Here is a 23,602-nt window from a genome sequence, read left to right as displayed (position 1 = left end):
ATTTGCTTCACAAAAGATGCGTTGTGCTTTGTGTGTACTTGTCACCAAATTACTTCTTTATCTGCGATTTTGTGACTAACGGTGACGCAAGTGGCTTTTGTATTCATGTGTTTGTAATCTGGGGGGCTAATGAGTAACAGTTGTTCATTTTGCATTGTTGCAATAATGGCTCCTCAAGCAAGTGTTCTGCGTTAGGAACATGTAGTGAGGTGGCAGCGCGTCTTGGCTACCACTCTTCAGCAGCTACTGCTGTCAGATCTTTGCTGCTCTCTGCTGGTTGCATCAGTTCATTTCAATTTTTTCATAGCATGGCAACATTTTGAGCTAAAGTGAATTTGGCCAGACTATTAATAATTCAGGGCTTGAATGTGAGGGAGGCAGTGACAACATAGTATACATATAATTCCGGTTAAAACCTAAAATGACAAGGCCCCAAATCTCAATTTAGATTTCCTTCATGTTTATCATTAAGTATGATGTATAAACGACAAAGAGAAGAGTTATCGCCTTACTCGAGAGTTCACTATTCTGCCCGGTCTTACATTCATTCAATGTGCAGAAACTGAGCTTTATGCAAGGACCAATTACTTACTAATGAGTTACTGGGTCAATATCAATATAAAGTGCCTTTGGTGTCCTTGTCAGAATCACTTGTAGCAGAATAATGTAGCGGAGATCATAAGGGCAAACATTCAATTTACCGTTTTTTCCGTGTATAATGCGCCCCCATGTATAATACGCACCCTAAAAATGGCATGTTGATGCTGGAAAAAAGCCTGTACCCATGTATAATACGCACCCATTTTTAATTTTTTAATTATTATTATTTTTCTAAGTCCCAATTATCGTCACACACGCAGGGAGGCAATGGGTCCCTTTTTTATAGTCTTTGGTATGGTCTTAACTAGGCTGGATGTAATTTTTTTTTGTTGGCGTTGATTTCTCCGACTGCCCGTAAAGGCACCACCGCGATCAGATGAAAAGAGAGGAAAGTGGCGTGCGGACTTGTGAAAAAGGCGGCTCTGTATGGGAGAGACGTTGAAGAGGAATAAAAACACCCTTGGAAACCAAAACTTGCCCCTCGTCGTGACTCGGAGCCGCAACAAATGTTTCGGATTTGTGTAGGGTACATTGTGACAGCAAACGAGCAGGTGATCGAGCAAGCGTCTGATACGAGAGCATTGCGGTCGTATGGAGCGTGTTTGAAGTGAACAGCAGAGACGAAAGGAACAAGGCAAAGTGTTGTGAAATAAAATATTACCTGTAATACGCATTTTGTTATTTGCTGATTGTATCAAACTATCACATTCATTGTCAGTCAAGAAGAGAAGAGGACTATTTGCATCGGATCCATAGTGCGCATGCGCAGTGATACTGCCTCGGTATGACGTCCGGTCCGTGATGGAGATTAAAAAACAAACAATATTTGACAATAACACACTATCAAGGATTGCACCATCGCATCCATCGTCAATTATGAATTTTACTGACTAAGTGTGTTGGGCAGGATGGCTGAATGCGATGCGCGATTGACAACAAACAAGAAGAAAGGTGATTTCAAGTTTTATTTCGAGGGAGATTTGTCATGTCTCGTCCCCAGTTTTGCTGTCTGTCTAGGTTGCCATAGTTTCTGTTCGCGTCGCCCCTCCCTTCCTGTGTCACCTCAATCAATGTAACGTGTTTTGTATTTAAGTCCTGTCTGCCCCTCGCTCACCGTCGGATCATTGCATGTGTTACTGTCATGATGTCTGTTTGGTTTCTGTTCCTGTCTTTGGTAATGTTTTTGTTCCACGTCTTTGTCGGTCAGTCCTGTTGTTGGTTTTGTTGTACCATGATTTTCTTAAAAAAAAAAAAAAAAAAATTAAAATAAATTGTACCCATGTATAATGCGCACCCCAGATTTTAGGACAATAAATTAGTTAGATTTCGCGCATTATACACGGAAAAAAACGGTATATAAATCCTGACAAGAGAAGTCTCAAAGGCAATTTAGCTAGCATTAATTAACAAATAATTAATTATAATATTATCTATAATAATAATAATAATGATAAATAAATTAAGAATTAATTAACAAATAATAGCTCATTATTTGGCAAGTAGAAGGCAGATCACTCTTATGTAATTACCTAAATAAGTCATTGCCATCTTATTGTAAGGTGGTACAGACTCTTTCCTAAATATAATCCAATTAATAACCAACCAGTTTTCATTTGCCCAGATGAATAAATTATAGAAAATAACTGTTTTTGCTTTACTCAGTCGTCAGTATCAGGACATATAAAACGTTTCTTAGTAGGTCAGCATCCATTGGGGTCCTGTTACAATGAGGTCATCCTGTAACGTTAGTTTCTTTCAACTGCAGCACACATTACCAGTTGAGAGAGTTTAAACAGGGTGAAAAAGGAAACCAATGGATTTTATTCCCGTGGATGTTTCTGCTCAGACTATGACTGTGAACATGAAGAGGATTAATTTCTGAGAGTATGTCGGGCGATTTATGTTGAGGGGGGTTTGCATGTCAGCTTGTTACGCGTGCGTGTGTAACGCACACACCTTTTATATGCGCTTCAATGGCAATCAAAGCGCCGTCCTGTTCTCATTAGGATCACTAGAGGTCATTACTCTCGCGCAAGTTCCTAAGCACCTAAGGCATCACATCAGCGATAATGAAGTGGGGATGGAAATGAGTTGATCTAATGGGAATATCATTTTGCACCATTATTTTGTTGTCGTTTTTTTTTTTTTTTTTAAATCGCATATGAAGAGACGTTTCAATCGTTTGCTTGACTTTTTCCATCAACTGCCTGCCAGGCAAGCAGGACAGCAGTGCGCTCTGAAAGAGGGTGCCATCAAGTGCTTTTTCATTTCATGTGCGGAGAAATTCAGGTAACCATGGTAACCGGCTATTGTACACAGGGACATTTAGGCAAAAGCCTGAGTTATCCATCAAGACTGTCACACCCACATGCTAACAATTGGACGTGACCTAGGGGAGGCGGCTGTTATTCACACTCAAATAACGCACATTTCTGTCCATGATCTTCATCTTTGATCACGATAAATTGAATTTCGCCTCAGGACCTAAAATTAGTTTAATCAAATTAAAAAGACCAATATTTTAGAGCAATAAATTGTTGGGCTGAACAAAAAAAGTCACCCATACCGAATGAGGTCCACCTTTTGTTCCTGATTTATGCTTAATCCTCTTAGCATCATTTCCTAAATAACATTCGCTGTAATTAATTTTGATGTAAAATGAGCAGAAAAATGATATGACATGTTCATTTCAATAATTTCATACAAGTACAATACAGTAATCCCTCGTTTATTGCGGATAATTGGTTCCAAAAACCACCCGCGATAAGTGAAATCCGCGAAGTACAGTCACCAACAGGAAGTACTGGGCAGGCTAACGAGTTAGTGGAAAGATGCTAATTCGTGAGCATGCTAACACACAAAAACGGACTTCTAAAGGAATGTAAAAGAACATTTGGAGCAATACTACATTGTCCTAAAGGTTAGACCAGGGGTGTCCAAACATTTTGCAAGGAGGGCCAGACTTGATAAAGTGAAGGGGCCCGGGGGCCAATAGTTTTTTCTGACATTTTTTCAACTACAACAATGTCATGCAAATACACAGTTATAAAACAAATTTCATTGTCACAATTGTCTTTATTTTTCAAATGACAAAATAAGAAGAATTCTCCATGTTATTTATGTTATTCAGCCATGCTTTGATTTCAGGTGGGGGATTTATTTTGAAGGCCGTTTTCAGGCGATACCACTCCCTTTTTTACGTTCTTGTACATATGTCGGTTACACTGGTACAGGAGTCATTGGCGATGTGAGTGTGTCGCCTAACCAGAGAAATGAATGATCACGTGTCTAACCTTTAGGACAATGTAGTATTGCTCCAAATGTTCGTTTAATTTCCTTTAGAGGTCCGTTTGCGCGTGTTAGCACTATCGCGAATCAGCATCTTTCCGCTAACTCGTTTGCCTGCCCAGTACTTCTTCTTTGCAGCGGGCCAATAAAAACTGGCCCGCAGGCCGTAGTTTGGACACCCCTGGGTTAGACACACGTTTCCTCAATTTAGAAGTTTTATTTTGACTTTTAAATGTTTTTAAAATTGGAAAGAAAATCTGCGATGTAGTGAAGCCGCGATAAACCAAACACCAAGTAGCGAGGGATCACTGTATACCTCATTGGGTTGCCAAAGGACTTGAGCAGGTGCTGCCATTTGGGTCTTTAACCGAGTGGTAAACCTGCAGGGACATGAAGCCAGAGCTGTATTTAACCTCGCGAGATCCCCCGAGCAGAGCAGCTGTTCTCGCTGGGCCCAATTTCAGAGCGTCAAAGGGAAATCTCACTATTCCAAGTCTGCAACTTGACTGACTGCTAAATCGGGAGGCATCAAGTTTATAAAAAATGAAAAAAAGACTGCAGGGCCGTCAAAGTGGAAATAATCTGGATCGTGTCAGAAAGCAAACATTGCTGCAGCAGCACAGCAATAATGCATCATGAACACAAGCTCCATGGCGTCTTGCATGAAAAGGATTATCTGTACAAAGTCAGTGAAGAGATGCTCCAGTTAACAAGTACAGCAAGCACACTTTGCAAATTGAGGAAAGAAGCCATGCGTAGAAAATGAAATCTAGGCCTGTGACATGGCCAGATGTTGAAGAAAAACAAATCCTAATTACCGCTACCACCTCTGGCATCGCCGCACGCTGCAATCCAGCTGGTGTTGGAAGTCGAGATGAATCAGGGCCGGATTATTCACTGCACATTCACAGGGGACCAAAAATTTGACCTATGAATATTCATTAAAGAGGATTAATAAAAACATGTAAACCTCTGTGAAGCATGTGGGCTTTAATAATGGCGGACATCTTGTGGACTGAGTGCATAAAGGAAATGAATACAATTATGCGACGGGAGTAGCATTGGGATATTTTGGCCGTCTGCCATGCGCTGGGATCAATAGCCATTAACACGGTTGTGCACACAGTCAGAAGACAACGAGGATCTGCATCTCTGCGGAGTGTTTCATCATGATAGGGGAGGTCGGAGCTTTAGTTACAGTAAGAGCCACCGCCATTGTGCTCGGTCCCCCTCCCCCTCCGCTGCTGCCGAGATATGCCTCCTGACTGACAATGTCATCATGACGCTTGCATGTAAACACACCCAGCAGGCTGGACAATCTGGGTCACTTCCTGGCTGCATTACAGAAAACGTGGCGCGCCATATGTGTGTTACGATGTAGACACACACACGTACAACTCGTCACTTGATAAGACAGGCCACCAGTGGTGATGAAATTCACCAAGAAGTGCAGGTAGTAAAGATGATGAAAGGAAGATGAGACCAGGGAGGACTAGTTTTCTTTCTTTTTTTCTTGCTTGATCTAGTTTTCTTTGTCTTCTCTCCTGAGGGCGCATTGTTCATTAAAAAACAGGCAGCATCATGCAATATTGACACTGGCTTGCACAAACTTTGGGATTTGGTGGAACTCTACAGACTGTGACTGTGCAGTTCCAACTCAGGCAGTTCAAATGAAGAGGTTTTCTTTGAAAGTAACCACGCACTCCCTTAAAGATTTCTGATAAAAGGCAGAAATTTGTGTTTTTCAGTCTCTTTTTTGTAGTGACCTTGCATTGAGCTTTTATTATAATTCATATTCATTAAGGCATCATTTTTGTGAAACTCAGGAGCGCTACTAGAGTGGCCAGGAGGGGGTGGGGGGTCATTTCCCCCCCTCATTTTTAGTTGCCGTTTAATTAAACTTTTTCCTGATCACAGTTGGGAATCGATGTGATTAAGGATTAAATGGTTACCTGATTAATATTGTAGATCAGGGCTTTCGAACCACAGTAATTTTCAGCAGGGGCCACGTCATGATTTTCCTCAGAGGGCCGCTGGCTGTGAAAACAATATCAATGTATAGTCACGCCATCATATTATTACACACAACTGTCCCTTCGACTGACAATTTAGTGAGCCATAAAGCGATGTGGAGGGCCACATGTGTCCCCCGGGCCTTCAGTTTGACACCTGTGGTGTCGCTAGTTCAGGTGTACCTAATTTTGTGGCAATCTATTCAGAGCACAACAGGCCCCAAATGAAGTGAACTCAGAGGCAGGACAGTAATGTGCCGTAATGAGAGTATAATGAGGATATAACGGTTTGGACGAAACTCACCTCATGATTACACAAACCTTTTGTTCCTGGTAACAGCGTGAAGTGCTCGTCTCGGACACCATATGTTGCTATTAAGGATTTAATCGGCGGGAAGCAGGTGGGCACACTGGGCGAGGTTTCCATCTGTCACGGTGCCAGCAGAGGGAGAGCCAGTTTCCAGGTATCGCCGCTCAGCGGATTGTTTATACCAGTGGTAAACAATCTGCAGCTGACAGGTGTCACTGGGAAGTTTTCCAATCAATCACAGTGAAGAAACTCAACATGCAAACCCTTTACCGCTAATGATACCACGATTGTCTACTTACTTTGAAAACTTTATTAAATTTAGAAAACACCACTTTGTTGTCAGTTTAGTAGCAATCGCAGGAAAGTAAAACCGAAGGAGTGCTTTTTAGGCGGGCCTGGTCCGAGCCCTGAGCTTGTCCTGGTAACCTTTTCCTCCGCAACGCGCCTGGAGACGTACGACAGGCGGCAAATTCAGGTAGAAAAGTTGATTTGCAAAGTCCCTTTTCACGTCAAGGTACTTCATGACAAGATACGAACAGAGTATGCAACACAAGGGTGGAAATTGCTCGCCTTTCGTGTAGCGGTGTGTAAGTTTAACCGCTTGAGGAACTGTAGGACCGAGGGACGCAGTACTGACTTAGTCCAAAAGGGAAGTGCAAACAATGTCTATATATGTTTTTTGGGGAGTTAAGGGTTATGGGGGTGTGACCAAAACAGGGCTCCCCCCCAATCACTCATCAAGGGGCTGAAAGTGGCGACTCTCTGGATGGCGAGCCTGACATCTCGTCAGGCGGGAACACTGTGAGCGTGCAGGCTCGAATCCCGCCGAGCGACTCGGGTAAGTCAAACACTTTGTGCCACTCGTCTTTCTCGGGGTCGTACTTCTGAACTATTTCCACCATGCAGCGATTGTTCCACGAGTATCCGCCCACCACGTAGATCTTATTCTCAAACACGGCCACGCCCACGTCGCTCTGGCCTCGCAACATGGCGGCGATTGGAGTCCATAAGTCCAGTGCGGGGGAGTAGTACTCGCAGCTGAGCACGTCGTCGTAGTCGCTCGTGCCCCGGAAGTGGTTCCCGCCGATTACGTAGAGGCGATCGCCCACCGTGCACATGCAGTGGAGCCCGCGCACGGTGGTCATGGGTGCCTTCTGAGTCCATTTGTCTGCATCTGGGTCAAAGCACATCAGCTCCTTCTGAAAGGTGTCGTGCGTGATGCCGCCTATAGCGAGAAGAGAGGGCTAATTAACCTCCATGCCAACCGCAGAGGAGCAATGTGTAATGGATGGGATGGGCTAATCTCACTCATTCGCTCTCTTTTGTGTTGTGCAAGCAGATGAAAAAAACTCTTCATTTGGCATTTACTCTCCGGTGAGCTCGAGACTACAAAAGCAAGTGAGAGCTGCACCGTGCTCAAGCAAACACGCACAAAACAGACTGTCGACGTCGAGACGCACAAAGCTGAAGCAAAGTGGGGAGGTTAAAAAAAAAAAAAAAAAACAGGACATGTCTACAGGGAAGGCTTAAAATAAAGAGGAACACAATCCCAGCATGCATTTGGGTAGAAGCCAGCCCATCCCCGTCCCATTCGCATCCCCCCCAGGCGGAGAGACTCGGAGCGAGAGCAGCAGAGACTTGTGGTGAATCAACAGCATAAAAAAAAAACACTTTGGATGCTGCCCACAGATCGCGTGCTAGCTCTATTGAAGACTTTCGAGCCGCCTTTTCGGCCATGCAATGTGGTGCCTACTCAAGTCAGACTTTCTTTCAAAAACCGGCCCACACAGTGAGGGCACTGGGGAGAAATACAGCTATCATTCCGCCTTTCCACTTTCAAATTCTAATAAAAAATGAAAATAAAAAGAATGGATTATTGTATTTTTAATATTTACCTTTTAATATCTGATAAAAAAAAAAAACAGAGACTGATACGAGATTGCCAATTTACGGGAGGGAGCACTACATAATAATAATCAAAATAAAATCATGGTAAATCCTGCCATAAACAATCTAAAAATGATTAATTTGTTATCATCGCCAAGTGCACTGTTGTAAATTTTCGAACTTCTACTTCTAAAGGTGTGCGAAGTTGTGGCATAACATAACCCACACCTTTCTCACTGGGGGGGGGGGGGGGGGGGGGAATCCAGTTAGGGTTAACTGATACGTTTTTCTTTTCCTTTCAGATGAACTCATCTTTCACCTGTCTTCCCACAAGCGTAAACAATTTTTTTACATTGTCAGGTTCAATTTTAGGCTATGAGGCTGAAACCTGTGAGATCTTGCAATAAATAAAAGACTCTACACCAGAATGGCAAATTTGATATAGAAGTGCTGCACAGTCAGCCTTCGCACAGTCCTCAGTCAGCCCACTGCTTGCTGGAGGCGTGTTGTATGAGAGCCAACACTTAACCTTGGGTAACCTACAACAAGCGAAAGGCATTTTATACAATCGCTTCATGAAAAACTCCATACAATGTTAGATTTGACTAAAAACGGTCATTTGAGGCAAGTTAGTTTAGCCACTGGAGCCTGAGTGGTCACTGAGTGGAAAAAAATATCTCCAACCGCAGGGCCTCGGAACGGCGGCGCTGCGATTGAGAGGCGCCGCGGCTCTCGCTGCTCCACTACTCGCATCTTGAACGGCGCCACGCCACTTGAGCTGTGACGCTCCGTGGGCTGAGCGCATGTGTCAGGTTCATCCAGCTGATAGAATACCTTCAGACAGCTGAGAGGCGCGGCCATACACCGGGAGCTGATCCGCTGTGACAGACCAACACAAAAGTGCACTTCAGTGTGGATCACCTTGCCCAGCGGCTCTAATCATCCTCCCGCACCCGAGACCTCAAAGGCGCTGCGGGGCCTCAGTGCAACAAAATTCCTCTAATTGGCCATTTACCTGGCCTTGACCATTCAAATACCTGCACCACCTTAAACACTTTTCCAGAATCATCATCAATCCAAGGTGATTTTCAAGCTCTTGAACCAAATCCTCATCATCACACCACAGGCACCTGCACAACTAAGATCTCCACTCCAATGTGCTGCCTAAAATCCAGTTTGTTCCTCATCCCAAAAAAACACAATCGGCGATGTGCAGCAACATTACCATCCCCCTGACGCTCTGCATCTTTATTTTTATCCAGCTACACTAAACATGAAGCTTCAACGTATCAGAAGCAAAGGTGTAAGCAATGCAACCCTGCGGGCTCCAGCCAACGAGAGGTACCCAGCTAAAAGCGGATCAGTGGTCCTGTTAGTCATCGTTTCATTGTTTGATGAAGTGGAAAATTTAGGACAGATTGAGAGTGTGCTTCCACACCACTTAAGGTGCTCGGACAATTCTAATGACAAACAAAATACTGTGCAGTATTTGAATTAATCAAGTGTGGGGATGAGCTGTATGTCTTTAAGATAGAACCTCTTAAGTATTTTAGGTAGAGTGAATTTAAAGGATTTCAATAAATGTAGTCCATAAAGGCTCATCATGTATGTTGCTGTAAGAACACAGTATCCCCTGTACCTGCAGCCAGTACGGATTAACACACAGGATCTTCCATGTGACACCTCCCACACAGACTTCATTCGGTTATCACCCCCCGTACCCCCCCCCCCCCCCCCCTCCTGTCTCCCCTCCACTTCCGTTGTAGAAATTTGCTCAGGATTAGTCACAGAGGGAGAAACGAGGACTCATCTCCATAGCGCGGGATATGCTGTTTTCAATCCCATGAAGTGAACAACTACGGGTGTGAGAGGCTTTGGATGTGTTCACACTTGCACACAAACAACTTTTGATTTGGTTAAAAACAAACTCTGGTGCGGTTAATTTGGTCATGTATGAATGCTGACTCTGTTGAGTCAAACAACATATTCAGCATTAGAAACATTTTTTTTTACAAAAAGGAGATATACTGACATGATGGTGAATGATCTGGTCTCAATCTATTCACAAATTTAATTAATGTGAAATTTGGGCTTGTTGAATTGTGCAGGAATTGAAGAACGATCAAATAGTTGTTTTTCTACCAATAAAGTGAAATTGTATAATTTCCTGCAGAACAAGTTTGTCTTCTGTGTATTTAAATCTCTGATTAAAATCTCAGGCAGGTTGGATAATTAGCTTAGATAAATTAGCTAAACAAACTAAAATTGCTAAAGGAGGTTATTTTATGTTTTTCTAGTTTTCATGAATAACTGGGGGTAAAGAAAGTTCGTTTGGTGTTGCAAAGCAAGGACTATGTCTTACCAACAGTATTAAAACACTGACATGTTTACAAAATCATCATACTATTAAAATAAACAATGGACTGTGAGAGGAGATGGCTTCATTCGGATAAAGACATACTAAGGAAAGCTTCTCTCAGGCAAATGCATTGTATTAAAAGAGCAGGTGTTATAAAGCCACTGAGAAGCGGCAAGGAGCGACTTGAAGCTGCTGGTCTGGTCCCTGGCGTGCCAAGAACCTCCTAAAGCAGGTTCTTAAAAACACAATTATAAAAGCAAATATAATCGGTGATGGTAAAAACAAAACAAAAAAAAAACAATTTGGACCACCGTGTATATTTGAAAAGCTTTTTTTTGCTCAGCCAGTAGAAATAACAAAAAAAATATTTTGCTTTTTGCACGTGCTTTCGTACAAAGTAAATGGTTGCAACTTACCTGAAATATACATATAGCCGCCGTACACCGTCCCGGCATGTCCATAGTGCGGCTCATTCATTTTGGCAACATACGTCCATTCATTTGTCCTTGGGTTGTAGGACTCCACAGTAGCTTAAAGCCGACCAAAGCGGGGGAAGAAAACGTATTAGTATAAAGTAGGTCAAGAGTCAGACAACTAAGGAGGGCAAACAGCAGCAAATGAGGCCTTGGAGCGTCTCAGCGTGGGAGCTGAAACAATACCAGAGGAGCATCCGAAAAACCATATCAGCAGGGAGCAAACAAGAAATTGGAAGATAATAAGACTGCAAAATTATTTTGGTTCCAAAGATGTTTTCATAAAGTCGGCAACAATCTGGAAAAAGACACTTAAATATTGGGAATTTACACCAGAACATTATTTCTACTGGCATGCTTTCACGTTATCAGATAAAAAAGACCCATTGTGATCAGTGTGACCTTAATAGCCTGCAGGTTTTCGCCCCTCACAAATCTTAATGGAACCAGTGGGCAGTCGAGGGACAACTGGCAGTAATGAATTGCGAGCCACAGTATTTTGGTGACCTTCAGATCTGGCCCAAAACACCGGGGACAAAACCCAGTAATTGGATCGGCAAGCGACAAGTGTTCTTTGGAGGCCGATTAGTCCTAATAATCTCTGGGGATTAAGAAAAGAGGCAAGAAGAAGAAGAAAAAGGCATCGAGTTTAGCTTTGGCAATTGCTTTGTTGGAAAAAGATCACCAGCCTGGCTGAGGAGCACCAATAAAAAAGGAAACCTCACTGTGCTCTAATTACTTTGCCTACCTGTAACAATGTCTTAAATCAAAATCATGGCAATTTTATATTCTTCCTATTATAAATTTGTGATCATAAAGAGGCACTGTCGCAAGTACTAATAGCTTGAAATAAGGCTGGTCTCTCAGTACTGATACCTAGTATCGGAATGCGCCCATCCGTAGCAAAAACCAATATAGAATTCAAATCATTGCCTCAGTGTGTCTTAACGTTCTTTCCAAGAGAAGTCCTTTTTATTCTAGTGTCTAAATTTGTGCAACGAGGGGGAACTCACCGAGCTCCCCAGCCGCGTTCCTTCCACCGACAGCGTAGAGGTGTCCCTTGAGTGCACTGAGGTGGAAGAAGGTACGCTTCTCATTAAGGCATGCCACCTGCATCCACTTGTTGTAGCGAGGGTCGTAGCGGAACACGGTGTCCACCGCCGTCTTGCCTTTGGTGTCATAGTTGCTTTGGCCGCCCACCACGTAGAGGAAGTTGCCAATGACGGCGATGCCGTGTTGGTAGCGAGGCGCGTCCATGGGGGCCAGCGCTTTCCATTCGTGCGCCTTCTCGTCAAAGAGACGCAGTTCCTTGCTCACCACGAGCTGCTGCCGCAGGACGCCGCCCAGCGTGACCAAGTGGGCGCTGTCCGAGCGGATGGCTGTCCGTTCCGACTGCATGACGGGCTGCATATAGGGCATCATTTGGTAGTTGCTAGCTTCTAGGAGAAGGTTGACGCACGTGTTGTCTGTGCGCATGAAGTCCACCGTCTGCACGTGATTGATGAGCTCCTGCGGGTTCATGAGGGGGAAGCGGATGTTCTTCATGAGCTTGGAGGCGTAGTCCATGCGACTATCTTCGTAGCGCAGCCAGCGGCAAGCCGCCTTGAAGAGGTCCAATTCAGTGCAGTGTTTCAAGCTGTTGCTGGACAGCACAAACGCCAAGCGCTCAAAAGGCAGCTTGACAAACTCGCCGGTTCCCAAAAGTGAGGGGAAGTTTTTCAGGATGAAATTGTTGACATATTTGTCCACCTCTGTGAGGTTATACGTGTTAGCGATGCGGCCCACCTCCACACAGTTGTCAAGGGAAACCTGCAAAGTGAAATCAAGAAAGGATCTAGAATGAATATGTGCCTGTGTTGACAACAAAAAGCCAGTTTGACTATCTAGATAGGTACGTAGATAAAGAAAAAAAGGCTTTGATAATAATGCACTGTAGAATTGGTAAAAATATGAAGCATTGTGTACGTACACGCTCGCTTACCCCAGATATAAGAAAGACCTTGCAGAAATCCAACACCGGAAGGATTTGTAAGAAGCTGGCCGCCTCTAGCGTGTCTTGCAGATTCTCCATGTTGAGGGACAGTTTGGCTGTGTAGATGAAGTCGATGATCTTCTTCAGGCCTATTCGGTTGACTCCGTGGAGCTTGATGCACATTAAATCCTGTTCTTTCATTCCACCTGCATCAGAGCAAAGCAGAGGCTGTGCAAAAAGAGGACGCAACTAATACATAAGCTTCTTTAACTGACAGGCCTGTGAGCAGCTGGATCCACGCTGTCTGCTGTTTCAGGATAGCAACAGATTCAATTCCACAGAATTTGGTTTTATACATGCATCCAAGTGTCAACAAAACATTTGGTATTCATATTTTATAAAATCATTCGGCATATGTAATTCTGCATCAAGGGCCTTATCGTAGCTCATTCTTAATGGCTTGGCATACAGATTATCACAAGGTACTGTGTCAAAGCATGAATGCATTCATGAATAATTAAAAAAATTTTTAGCAGCCATTGAATAAATCATCGATGCATAAATTATACCAGAATCGCACAGGAGGAGCAAATATTCAGAGTCATTTGGGACCCACCTGTGAACATGGCTTTGAAATAGTCTGAGGAAGAGGCCATCATTGCTCGATGAACGGGGAAGGCTTCGTCGCCATCGCCAGCGACAAGAGTGACATCGCATAGCAGTCCCTCTATTCGAAGCTGGTCGAATCCCTGCAAAAAAATGACTCAATAAATCATCCCTGCATACTCCAAAACACAGTGAACCATAGTAAACTAACAATTCCCTTTAATAAAAATACTTCACACAATATGCTTCTTAAACTGTAGAAAAAAATGGTGTTTACATTTCAAGGTTAAAGCTGGAATTGAATTGAGCTCTCACCTGAAGAACCACTGAGCTGTGTGTGTTGCTTGTGAAAAAACGTGTGTTTCCAGTCTTTGATGCCTGAAGGTGAGCACAGACGCCCATATCACCGTAGCCCAGAGCCACTTTCATGTGAGTGTCGTCGTCCTCCACGAGGGATCTGTGAAGAGAAAGACAATTCGCTTTGACTTGAGTCACCTGGATCTCCACAGAGTAGAGGCCAGTTCAACTGACTGCTGAACAGCTTGGAATACAAAAGCCTGAATTTCACCACACTGCATGGAAGTTGATGCTGAGGGAGTAAAATGATCTCAATATTAGCACCATCAACAATTTTAATTTGAATTAAAAAAACAAACACCCTATGCACAGTATTTCTGAACATTAAGACATTGTAAACAGCAAAATGGCTTTTCATGCATGCAAGACACCACAACATGTAATAACACAATTACAGTGGAACTGCAATGAAAATAATTTGATGTTTTTACTATTCAGGAGACTTAGTCCTAAAATCAAGCTGCCTATACTGTATTCAACCTTTCAAATGATTTTTTTCCAATTGAAGCATTTTCATTCAGATGTCAGCCATTTCTGCTTGAGGCTCGAAACCCAGCGCCGTCTGCTCGCTCAGGGATAATTTCCCCTTTTCCTTCCACTGCAGGAATGAGCGGACACAGTAAACTGCAAAATCGATTCATCCCGACTCATGACCAATTTATTCAAGGGAGATAAATGAACAGACCGTTAAGAGAAAGAGAGCAATGAAAAACAATCCATTCTTGTTTATGATTACTAATAGAAACTGAAATAGCAAAGACTTGTACTCGCCGGTTTGTCAGCAGTTTCTGAATTTCCTCTTTGGAAATCGATATCTTAACTTAATGCCCAAATCTGGCCAGACATGACAGATATTGTGAGAAGATCCTGGAAAGATGAAGATGACCTTTAGCAATGTTTCATGTGGTGCCCAGTACGGATCAAAAACAGTTTTGATTGAAGAAAGTTCATTGTACACAGGATGAGATTCCTTTTGATGTGACGATAACCTTTTGGCTGACCTTTAGTCTTGGACATAAAAGATCACAGCAATAAAATAGAACAAGCCAAATAAAAAGAAAAATTAAAACATTCATAGGGGATGAACCATTTCAAATTACAAAACGTGCTGAGCATACATTATGCATTTGTGACCTCTAAATGAAGAAGCGAGTAAATCTTGAATGACCAACTTGCCTCTTGTCTATATTACCAAAATGACATTTCAACATGTGCACCATTCAGGGCATCTGCATTGCAGCCTGTAATAAACTGTGCGCCACCTCAGGGCCAGGAACGTGACATCAGTACGCGCAAACGAGTGCTGCACTACAGAAAAGCAGCTTTGTGAAGGAAAAAATATATATAATACAACAAAAATATAGTGAACATCTTCATATGACTTATGCGACATTTTCCTTTCTTGGCTTTGGAGCTGCTCTCCGGAGGCTTCTTGATTGCGCTCTCTTTTAATGCGTAGTGACATTTTTGTGTCTAGACTCAGGCAAGAAACTAATGAGTGCAAAGTGCAGAGCTGTGCTATGCACAAAGAAAATGATTAAACCACCGGACCACAATCAAGTACATTTTAGAATTAAGAGAGCATGTTTCTGGAGACATTCACTTCTATTTTTTCGTAGGATTCAAAACTGGAAATCATCAATATAACGTTCATAATATATATATATTTTTTAGAATTACATGACAGTACACAGAAGCAGAAACATTTGAAGGCAACAATCATTTACACTTGGTTGTGATTTGATTCGGACTTGATGAAAAAAAAAAATACCGCTAGTGTGCGATGATATCAATCGCCTATAAACAGACAGGCAATGAAGAATTCAGTTTATCACCAGAGGGAATGAATCCCTTACACTTGTGGACCTTCTATCTCCCTTACGTGCAGATTTATTTGGTGAATAAAAGGCTTAAAATATTACAGCTATCCTGCACTAGATAGGATAAGATGATAGAATTGTCAAGGGTACCCCCACACATTAAATGTTGCTTGGCCTGATTTTGATAAAATAGTGTTTGGCACAGCATAGTATTAAATCTTCCTCCCACAGGCCTTCGGCCCCGAAGCCAATGGGGACATTTAGGTGGTTTTACCATTTAGTAAAACGCAGAAAGCTTTTGAAGGCTATTACTAAATGTTTCATAATATGCTATTCACAACGATGTCGTAGCTCACCCTCGTGTTCAATTAGCAGACTTTGGCTGATAGAATACATAAAATGGAAGAACACAATTAAATTGGGATTTCAGATTTTAAGCCGCTAACTTTAACAACAAACAAGTGACAGATATGACATTAATTCCAAAGGCAATGTTACAGAGCTCCTAAAAGTGATGAAAATAAACATTTCTACAACACGCATGATTAAGAAAGTCAAGGATCGCTATCAAACACAGTCTAATAGGAATTATAATGCTAAGACAGCAGAACCTCAAAGGTTGAAGACAATAAAGGTCACAAATTGTGGAAATTACCAAAGATTTTTCAGGGGGGAAAAATACACCACAAAGGCTGCTTAATCTTTGTAATACTCGTAAATAAAGATTCCATTGCTTTCTAAACTTTTTAATACATTTGTGTTCAACCTTAATGGCTCCGCTGTATGTGCAAAATTGGTAATATCAAAAAGTCATTTTTTTATGATGGGCACGTGATGGATAAACAACTGAGCTGGTTGCCACTTGTTTTACATTTTTACAAAACTATGGAACAGGAAAGCTAATGGGACTTTGTTGAAAGCAAAAGCAAAAAAAAAACACAGCAAACACGTCACATCTTCTACCATGACTCAGTTGAATTGTTTTGTTTCTTGAAATGAAGGTGAAGGGTCACACAGGATGGTGATACAACTAGCAGGATTTGACATCACCACTGTTTTAAACGCACAGTGAGCACAATCACAGGAAGGAGGCAGGATTTACATTTACCCTGTCAGGTGGTAAGGCGGACAGGCAGCGAGGAGAGAGTGGTTTGTCCACACCACAAAGGAGTGTTGGTGGCTGCCGGAACGAAACAAAGGAGACAACAGCTACAGCATCCAACATGAGACGGAATCTCACCAAAGTAAAGTTGATCTCTACGCATTGATGCAATTAAGCTTTGCCAAATTGGTTCAAATAGTGGCAAGCGGGACATTTATTTACTCAACTGCCGTTTAGTGGGTCGGCTATTTGTTCTTATGAACATTTTTGACTATATGGGGATTTGTACGTCCCAAGCAACCCTTATATAGGATTAGAAAAAAGTTGGAAGTCAAAGAAACCACTAAAAGGTGTCAAGGGGAATGAAGAAATGAGTAAGGAGGGAATGAACGCGGCAGTCTATCAAATCCCCTTCATGTCGGTGGAAAGCTTAAAAACATCCTTCCACCAGTGACAGTTTAAGAAGCTAAAGTCAATTTGGCTTTTGCACGAGATGACAGTGGCTCTTAAAAGATTTATAAGAATAGCTTTGCGCTCTTAGCTAACTGCGAACCAATAGAAACGTCCTGAAATCATTTATTTTAGATTGGAAGCCATTTCCGGAAGAATGTCATTGAAAATGCTTTGGATGAATGCCTCACGTTTGTTCAAGGGCAGAAACGCAAACACGCAAAATACAGTAATCCCTCGTTTAGCGCGGATAATTGGTTCCAAAAACCACCCGCGATAAGTGAAATCCGCGATGTACGGTCACCAACAAGAAGTACTGGGCAGGCTAACGATTTTGCGGAAATATGCTAATTCGCGAGCGTGCTAACACGCAAAAACGGACTTCTAAAGAAATGTAAACGAACATTTGGAGCAATACTACATAGTCCTAAAGGTTAGACACGTTTCCTCAATTTAGAAGTTTTATTTTGACTTTTAAATGTTTTTTTAATTTGGAAAAAAAAATCCCGCGATGTAGTGAAGCCGGGATAAACGAAACGCGAAGTAGCGAGGGATCACTGTAGTCTTAAGCGATATCTAGGAGATGCAACAATGACACTAAGCAAAACCATAGCCCTGCAAATCATTTGACTAAGACTTAATTACATCTAAAATCATTTTTCAAACTCAATCACATCTAAAGTCATTTTTCAAAAGAACATTTGTACATTTTATTGACGACTAGAGCGCTTTTTAAAACCAACGCAACATCTCTAGCCATACATTCACGCATACCTTCCACCACAGACGAATTCATCTTCGATGAATCCTCGCTCAGAATAGCAATAATGCAAAGGCAGTAGGAGAATGCAGTCAAACAACTACTTCTTAACACCTATATAATAATATATTACTGACATAAAAGGGTGACTGATGACCTTTAGGCAGACTGCATTTCGTAATGCACACTACATGCACACATGGAGCAGATTTATATCATGATGTACATCATCATAACAATCATCTTGAATCGAGACAATTCATCCCACTAAGAAACTAAAATGACCTACAAAGAGTTAAGTGGGGAAAAAGGCTCACGTGTGGGTGGCGTAAACAATCTGTCAACATGCAACAAAATGCTAAATCAACCCGACGGATGCTGCGGAAGGGAGACAACCCAGAACAAGATGCGTACAACAACTAAAAAAAGACACAAGGCGACTGAAATAGTACTTGCTTAGAGATACTTCACATTTTTAGGAATGGATATGAAGACATGTCACTGTACCACAACGGCAATTTTGTTCGTTTTTTGGACAATGTGCTACTACAAATTTTAGCGGTGCAGAACAGCAACCTGGAGATGTCACAGTCATTTATTTATTTTTTAATTGTTGCACTCTGATTAGAGAAAAGGGCCATATTTTCAGGTAAAAAAAACTGTTTGTAGATAAGAGAAAATACTTTTATAAAGAAGTTTTTTTTTCCACCATCAAACAAGCGAGCTTTGTAACCAGGCAGCTATTTGTTGTGGAAAATGGTTTTATTAGTTCAATTCCATTTCAAGTTCCACATCTGCCCAACATAATGCAACTAGTAATTAATCTGCCTGTATCTGTAGCCATGAAAATGTGCTCTATTTTTTCCAGTAGTGAGATTCAAAGTGAAATTGATATAAAAATAAAAAATAAAAAAAACTATTCTTCAGCTCTTGAGTGTGATGTCAGCTGTCAAATCGACAACGTGATTATTTTTGGAACGCGGATCTTGCTGTTTGATTAAGAGATCAAACAACCCAGGTTGGTATCGAAGCAGCTCTCACACTGCCTGAACCATTTGCTTGAATGAGTGCCAAATTCATCACATGAGCGCGAGCGCAAGAGACGGACGGCTGCCTGAAAGACACTTGAAACATGTCTTGCGGGAAATCTGTCAAGTGTAAAACCGTTCTGTATCGCACAATAATTTCATTTGCCTGCGTTAGCTAGTTTGCAGTACAAAACAAGTCCATACATATTCAAAACCTTCACTGTGGATATAACCTTTAGCCCAGCAGCATGCAGTTATAAATACCACTGAAGCCTCAAGGGCTCCGGAATAAAGAACCGAGCAAAAGCGACGTTTGCCTGACCACAGAGTAACCTATAATTGGGGGCCCGATATCAAGCTACCCAAAAACACAGCTTACAATAGACATGCTTGAAAATAGCAAGCGGTATGGTGAGAGAGAGGGAGGCGGAGCCTCAGGGCTTGATGCGCTTCCCTTGCCAGAGTACACGCACAGCAAGACACGCAAACGCCATCCTCAGCTACTCCTGTGCTCTTGACGAGTCCTCATTGTGGTCTCATGCAGCATGCCGTCCACTAAAAACTCAATCTGACCAGAGAACTACTAAAATCTCTCTAAAGTCTTCAATGTGCACTGCTGAGGAAAAAAACTGCAAAAAAGAAAAAATAAGGCACGACAGACAGATTTGCTGTTAAATGTATTGTAGAGGGATATTGATGATGACGATGTGCGGCAGGGCAGGATGTTTGATCTACAGACTGGGTTAAGAAATCTGGGTGGGGATGGAAAAAGGACCTGGGTGGAGACCTCGATGGTCACAACTACTTGTGCACGGCCGTTTACACGAAGCGTTCCAATGACGGGGGTTATTGCGGTCTTCCTCCATGTGTGTGTCACAAACATCTGAAGAAGACAAGTCAACTGTATTAAAATTAGGGGAGAGGAATTGTGATATTTTTGAAGTATAAATCAAGTGCCTACATTCATCAACAATCAAGTGACAGAAAATGTGTGCATATCTGTCAAGCCTCAAGATGCTCCACTGCTGATTCTAATGAAAAATTATACAGCAACGCTACATTTCGTGAAGATCACCAAAGTAAGCGCCTAAGGATCTCCAAAGTAAATCTGCACAATAATTGACGATTGCATAAATCCACTTGAGCGGAAAAAAAAAAGCCAATGCAATTACCCAAGAGGCTTGCCCTCAAATTATTTCAACCCACATTTGCACTCTTTTCCACCCTAAACCATGGTGAACAAGACCATCAGTGGAGAGCTGATGAAAAGAAGGCAAAAAGCGAGGATGGCTAAAGGTTGTGTGAAGACCTTCTGGTCGACCCTCCCCCCCTCTAGAACAGTAGCAGATGACAATAGCTTCTAAACCAGGGCAAGCCAGACATCCTGACAAAGGCAGACTCCTCCCAAGCCAGAGAGTTCCTATTTCCAAATAAACAGACCCACAGGGAGACGGCAAAAGTCTTGGACGTGGTGCTTGTGGTGCCCCAGACAAGCGGCAAATTGAGTCTTTCCGAAAGCAGCATGCCAGAGAAACAGCAAACGATGCCGGACAAGGCTAATCTCTTTAAACGGAACAACCCCCAATCGGAACACAAAAGTGGAACCAGAAATGAGAGCGTCAAAGGTTCCAAAAGGTATCTTAATGATTTTAAAGTGGGAAACAAACAAAAAGGTCCCTCAAATCCACATCAGCGATGTGTGAATGCTATTACTCACATGTAAGCAGGTGAAAGCGGTGAGGACCGGGACGTCTTAAGAACCGGCACTGGGAATTTCCAGCTGACGGGAGAACCGCTTTTCCATTTCAACGGCATGTTGTTGTCACCAGAATGGTGCTGGAGCAATACCGACAGCAAAGAGCATTTCCATGCGAAGCGTCTCAATGCAGTCTTCCATGCCACTCCTGCCCACACTGTTTAAGGGGGAGGGGGAGAGCGGGACGCGGCGACAGAAATACACGGGTGGAGGCAGTGCCGGCTACAGGCAGGCAGGGTTGTGACATTAGCAGCAGCGCCAAGAAGCCAATAGATTGCATCCAGCGCGACTGCTCGCCTCGCTGCATAAGCGACTGTCTCGTGGTAGGAGGGGGAAGGCGCTTGAGCACAGCCTTGCGAGGGTTCGTCAAGTGTAGCTAAGCAACAGTGCCACCTTGTTAGCGCAGTTGTGATTACCGCTAGGGTATTTTTGAGGCGTTATTTCGAGCAATTGCTTGGTTGCTTTGGACTCAGCTATTTTATTATATATAATAACACAGTGATAATACAGTGGAACTTCTGACTGTGCCGTAAATATGTTGTGGCATGATGGATGACCAATGGTCAGCCGGGCAGCTGAATTATAACCAGAATACTGCTTAACTAAGATATGAATATTTAATGACAATATGTCCTGCGCTTCTTCATTAACGCTCCACATTTGAGAAACTCACATCACACGTGCTTGTCCACTTACTACACACGAGACATCTGCAGAGCTGAAGGCAGCGCATTGGATGTCCGCAATTATTCCACTGTCGCCAGGTCAAGAAAAACTTTGCCGCCCCATCTGTCATCCCCTCACTTATTCCAGAAGTCATACACTGACCATCAGCTAAATATAGCCCGCTGTAATACTACAAAGCTCTGAACTTTTCACATGCACGCCGTGGATGCCTTTTACAACTCTGGTGACGAGAAGGTTGCACAACAATTGAAGATCAGCAGTCCATACACATTTTGGTCACCACTCCGCTTTCCCATTAAAATGAAACAAAAAAATGAAACGCCATATTAGCCTCCCGACAGAAAACAAAGTAATCAACCATTTCTTGACAATATAATGCTACTATACAAGAGTTGTGTGGGCTAAAATATTATATGATCATATTACAATGCCTTTAGTGGAAATTCAATTCACACTATTTGTTCAGTACTTGCAGTTGTGCCTCTTAAGCACAATTCTCTAGTACAGCATCTTAACTGCTAATATGGTATTACCTGATTAACACCTCTGATTCCACATGAAAGCTTTTCTCCAGATGGTATGACAGACTTACAGCCAGGACACCCGGCCAGGTCAGGCCAGGCCAGGCCATGTAACCGCTGCACTAAATGTGCGACTCTGTCTTCAATCCGGTGTGATAAAGCGATTGCATCCGCCTTGACTGAGGGTGTTTAAATTCTCTCAAAGTTCAACAACTATCACTTGGTGCTAGTTGTGTAATTGGATCGTACATTACCTGTCATGCAGTCCAATGGGCATTGCGTCCCCTTTGTGCACAGGGTGCTCCATACCCTTGCCAGGCCTCACCTTCCTAACCAAAACAAGTCATGAAGACAAGATTTGACAAGAGTGAATCGATGCAAATGTTAATATTGAAAGTGTGACCCATATTCATTGCCTTAATTTACCTGAATGCAACTAATTTAAGGTATTCCTTTAACACTATGAACAGTTGTTTATCCTGGTTTGAAACTAATTTAAGGTATTTATTCGACACTATGAACAGTCACTTATCCTGGAATTAAATAATAATAAATAAATTTTGACAGGTAGACACATTTCCATGATAAAACAGATGTGTGGTTTTTTTGGTAGATACTAATAATAAGTCCATGCAAATTGACAGCCCCTCAGATCACCTCACCCTGAAATGCCATATTTTTCTTAATATAATTCTAAGTCTAAATGTAGGCTAATAGAAGCTATTAATACCTGCCTAGTGTCTTGCCTCAAAAGTGCAAAATCCAAGATCAATCAAAATGACTGATGTAGTCGAAACGCAACAAAGTGACCCCAACATAATCTAATTAAAGTTTTTACCTTTCAGTGGCGCAATACAACGTGGTGTAAACGCAAGGGAAGTGATTGAAACGCGTGAAAAGGAAAAGTGTACATATGAGTTAGCTAACTTGTTTATGAGGAAAGAAAACTGTCGTTTGAGCAGTACGATGTCAATGACTCGATTACAACAATACATCGTCACATGAGCGGCACTGCCAGGCTCGAATAATAATGTCTTTACGGTCATTTATGGTTAACGTTGCCACTAGTGAACAAGCTAATGCTAACACTATAGCTAAGCTAACTCGTCAACGATTATTGTTAGCGATCGCAATATCTATTAAGAACAATCGGCAGTGTCGATGCCAGTTGTGTTTACTAGTAGCTAAAAAAATTACTTGGGTAGTTTAGATCAGATAAACAATATGGATCTTAACGTGAGTTAGTTGGTCGTAGTTAGTTGCTACTTGGTCGGGTTCATTTGCTTCAACCAATTAACAAATTGTTTGCCAACCTGTTGTCTGTTGGATTACATTTGTTCGATGTTGAATTCGATTATATGTTTGTTGAGCACACTCCATAAACTTGAAACGCTAAATTCCATACCTTCAACGACGAGGTAACGCTGACTGATGTCCTTGTTTTCCTTCCAAGCCCTCAAATCCACTTACAGTAAGGGAGACGCCCATTCTATTTCAGCCAATCGGATATTCGTTTACTGGTAAACCACGACCATCCAAACTTTTCATTGCTAGAATAATATGGCAATCTTTTCTTATTGGCTCAAAACTTCCGTTACTAAATTCAGTGTTTCT

At 42.3% G+C, this 23,602-nt stretch overlaps 1 protein-coding gene across 7 annotated transcripts; it reads right to left on the bottom strand.

Annotated features, from left to right (window-relative positions):
- Positions 1-6,497: 6,497 nt before the first annotated feature.
- klhl13 (kelch-like family member 13) lies at positions 6,498-23,478 on the bottom strand. Of its 7 annotated transcripts, none has more exons than XM_061300282.1 (9): positions 23,394-23,478; positions 22,243-22,317; positions 16,793-16,864; positions 13,823-13,964; positions 13,518-13,650; positions 12,911-13,107; positions 11,943-12,738; positions 10,873-10,986; positions 6,498-7,435 (listed from the first exon to the last, which is right to left on the bottom strand). In XM_061300282.1, the coding sequence occupies exons 2-9, from the start codon at positions 22,293-22,295 to the stop codon at positions 6,948-6,950; spliced, it is 1,995 nt and encodes a 664-aa protein (XP_061156266.1). In that variant the 5' UTR covers positions 22,296-22,317; positions 23,394-23,478; the 3' UTR covers positions 6,498-6,947. The 7 variants fall into 7 exon arrangements, with proteins under 7 accessions (XP_061156266.1, XP_061156267.1, XP_061156269.1 ...); XM_061300283.1 differs by having other exon boundaries at positions 23,302-23,425; XM_061300285.1 differs by lacking the exon at positions 16,793-16,864.
- Positions 23,479-23,602: the final 124 nt, after the last annotated feature.

The sequence above is a fragment of the Syngnathus typhle genome, linkage group LG15, assembly GCF_033458585.1.
Source record: "Syngnathus typhle isolate RoL2023-S1 ecotype Sweden linkage group LG15, RoL_Styp_1.0, whole genome shotgun sequence".
Taxonomy (NCBI): domain Eukaryota; kingdom Metazoa; phylum Chordata; class Actinopteri; order Syngnathiformes; family Syngnathidae; genus Syngnathus; species Syngnathus typhle.
The sequence above is the reverse complement of the archived record's forward strand: the minus strand, read 5'-3'. Positions and strand labels throughout refer to the sequence as shown.

Coding starts and splice junctions, on each gene's coding strand:
- klhl13 (XM_061300288.1), bottom strand. CDS start 20,839: ATGCCGTTGAAATGGAAAAGCGGTTCTCCCGTCAGCTGGAAATTCCCA. Junction 16,865..20,741: donor CCGCTTTCACCTGCTTACAT/GTGAGTAATAGC, acceptor TCGTTCCGGCAG/CCACCAACACTCCTTTGTGG. Junction 10,987..11,942: donor GAACGCGGCTGGGGAGCTCG/GTGAGTTCCCCC, acceptor GTCGGCTTTAAG/CTACTGTGGAGTCCTACAAC.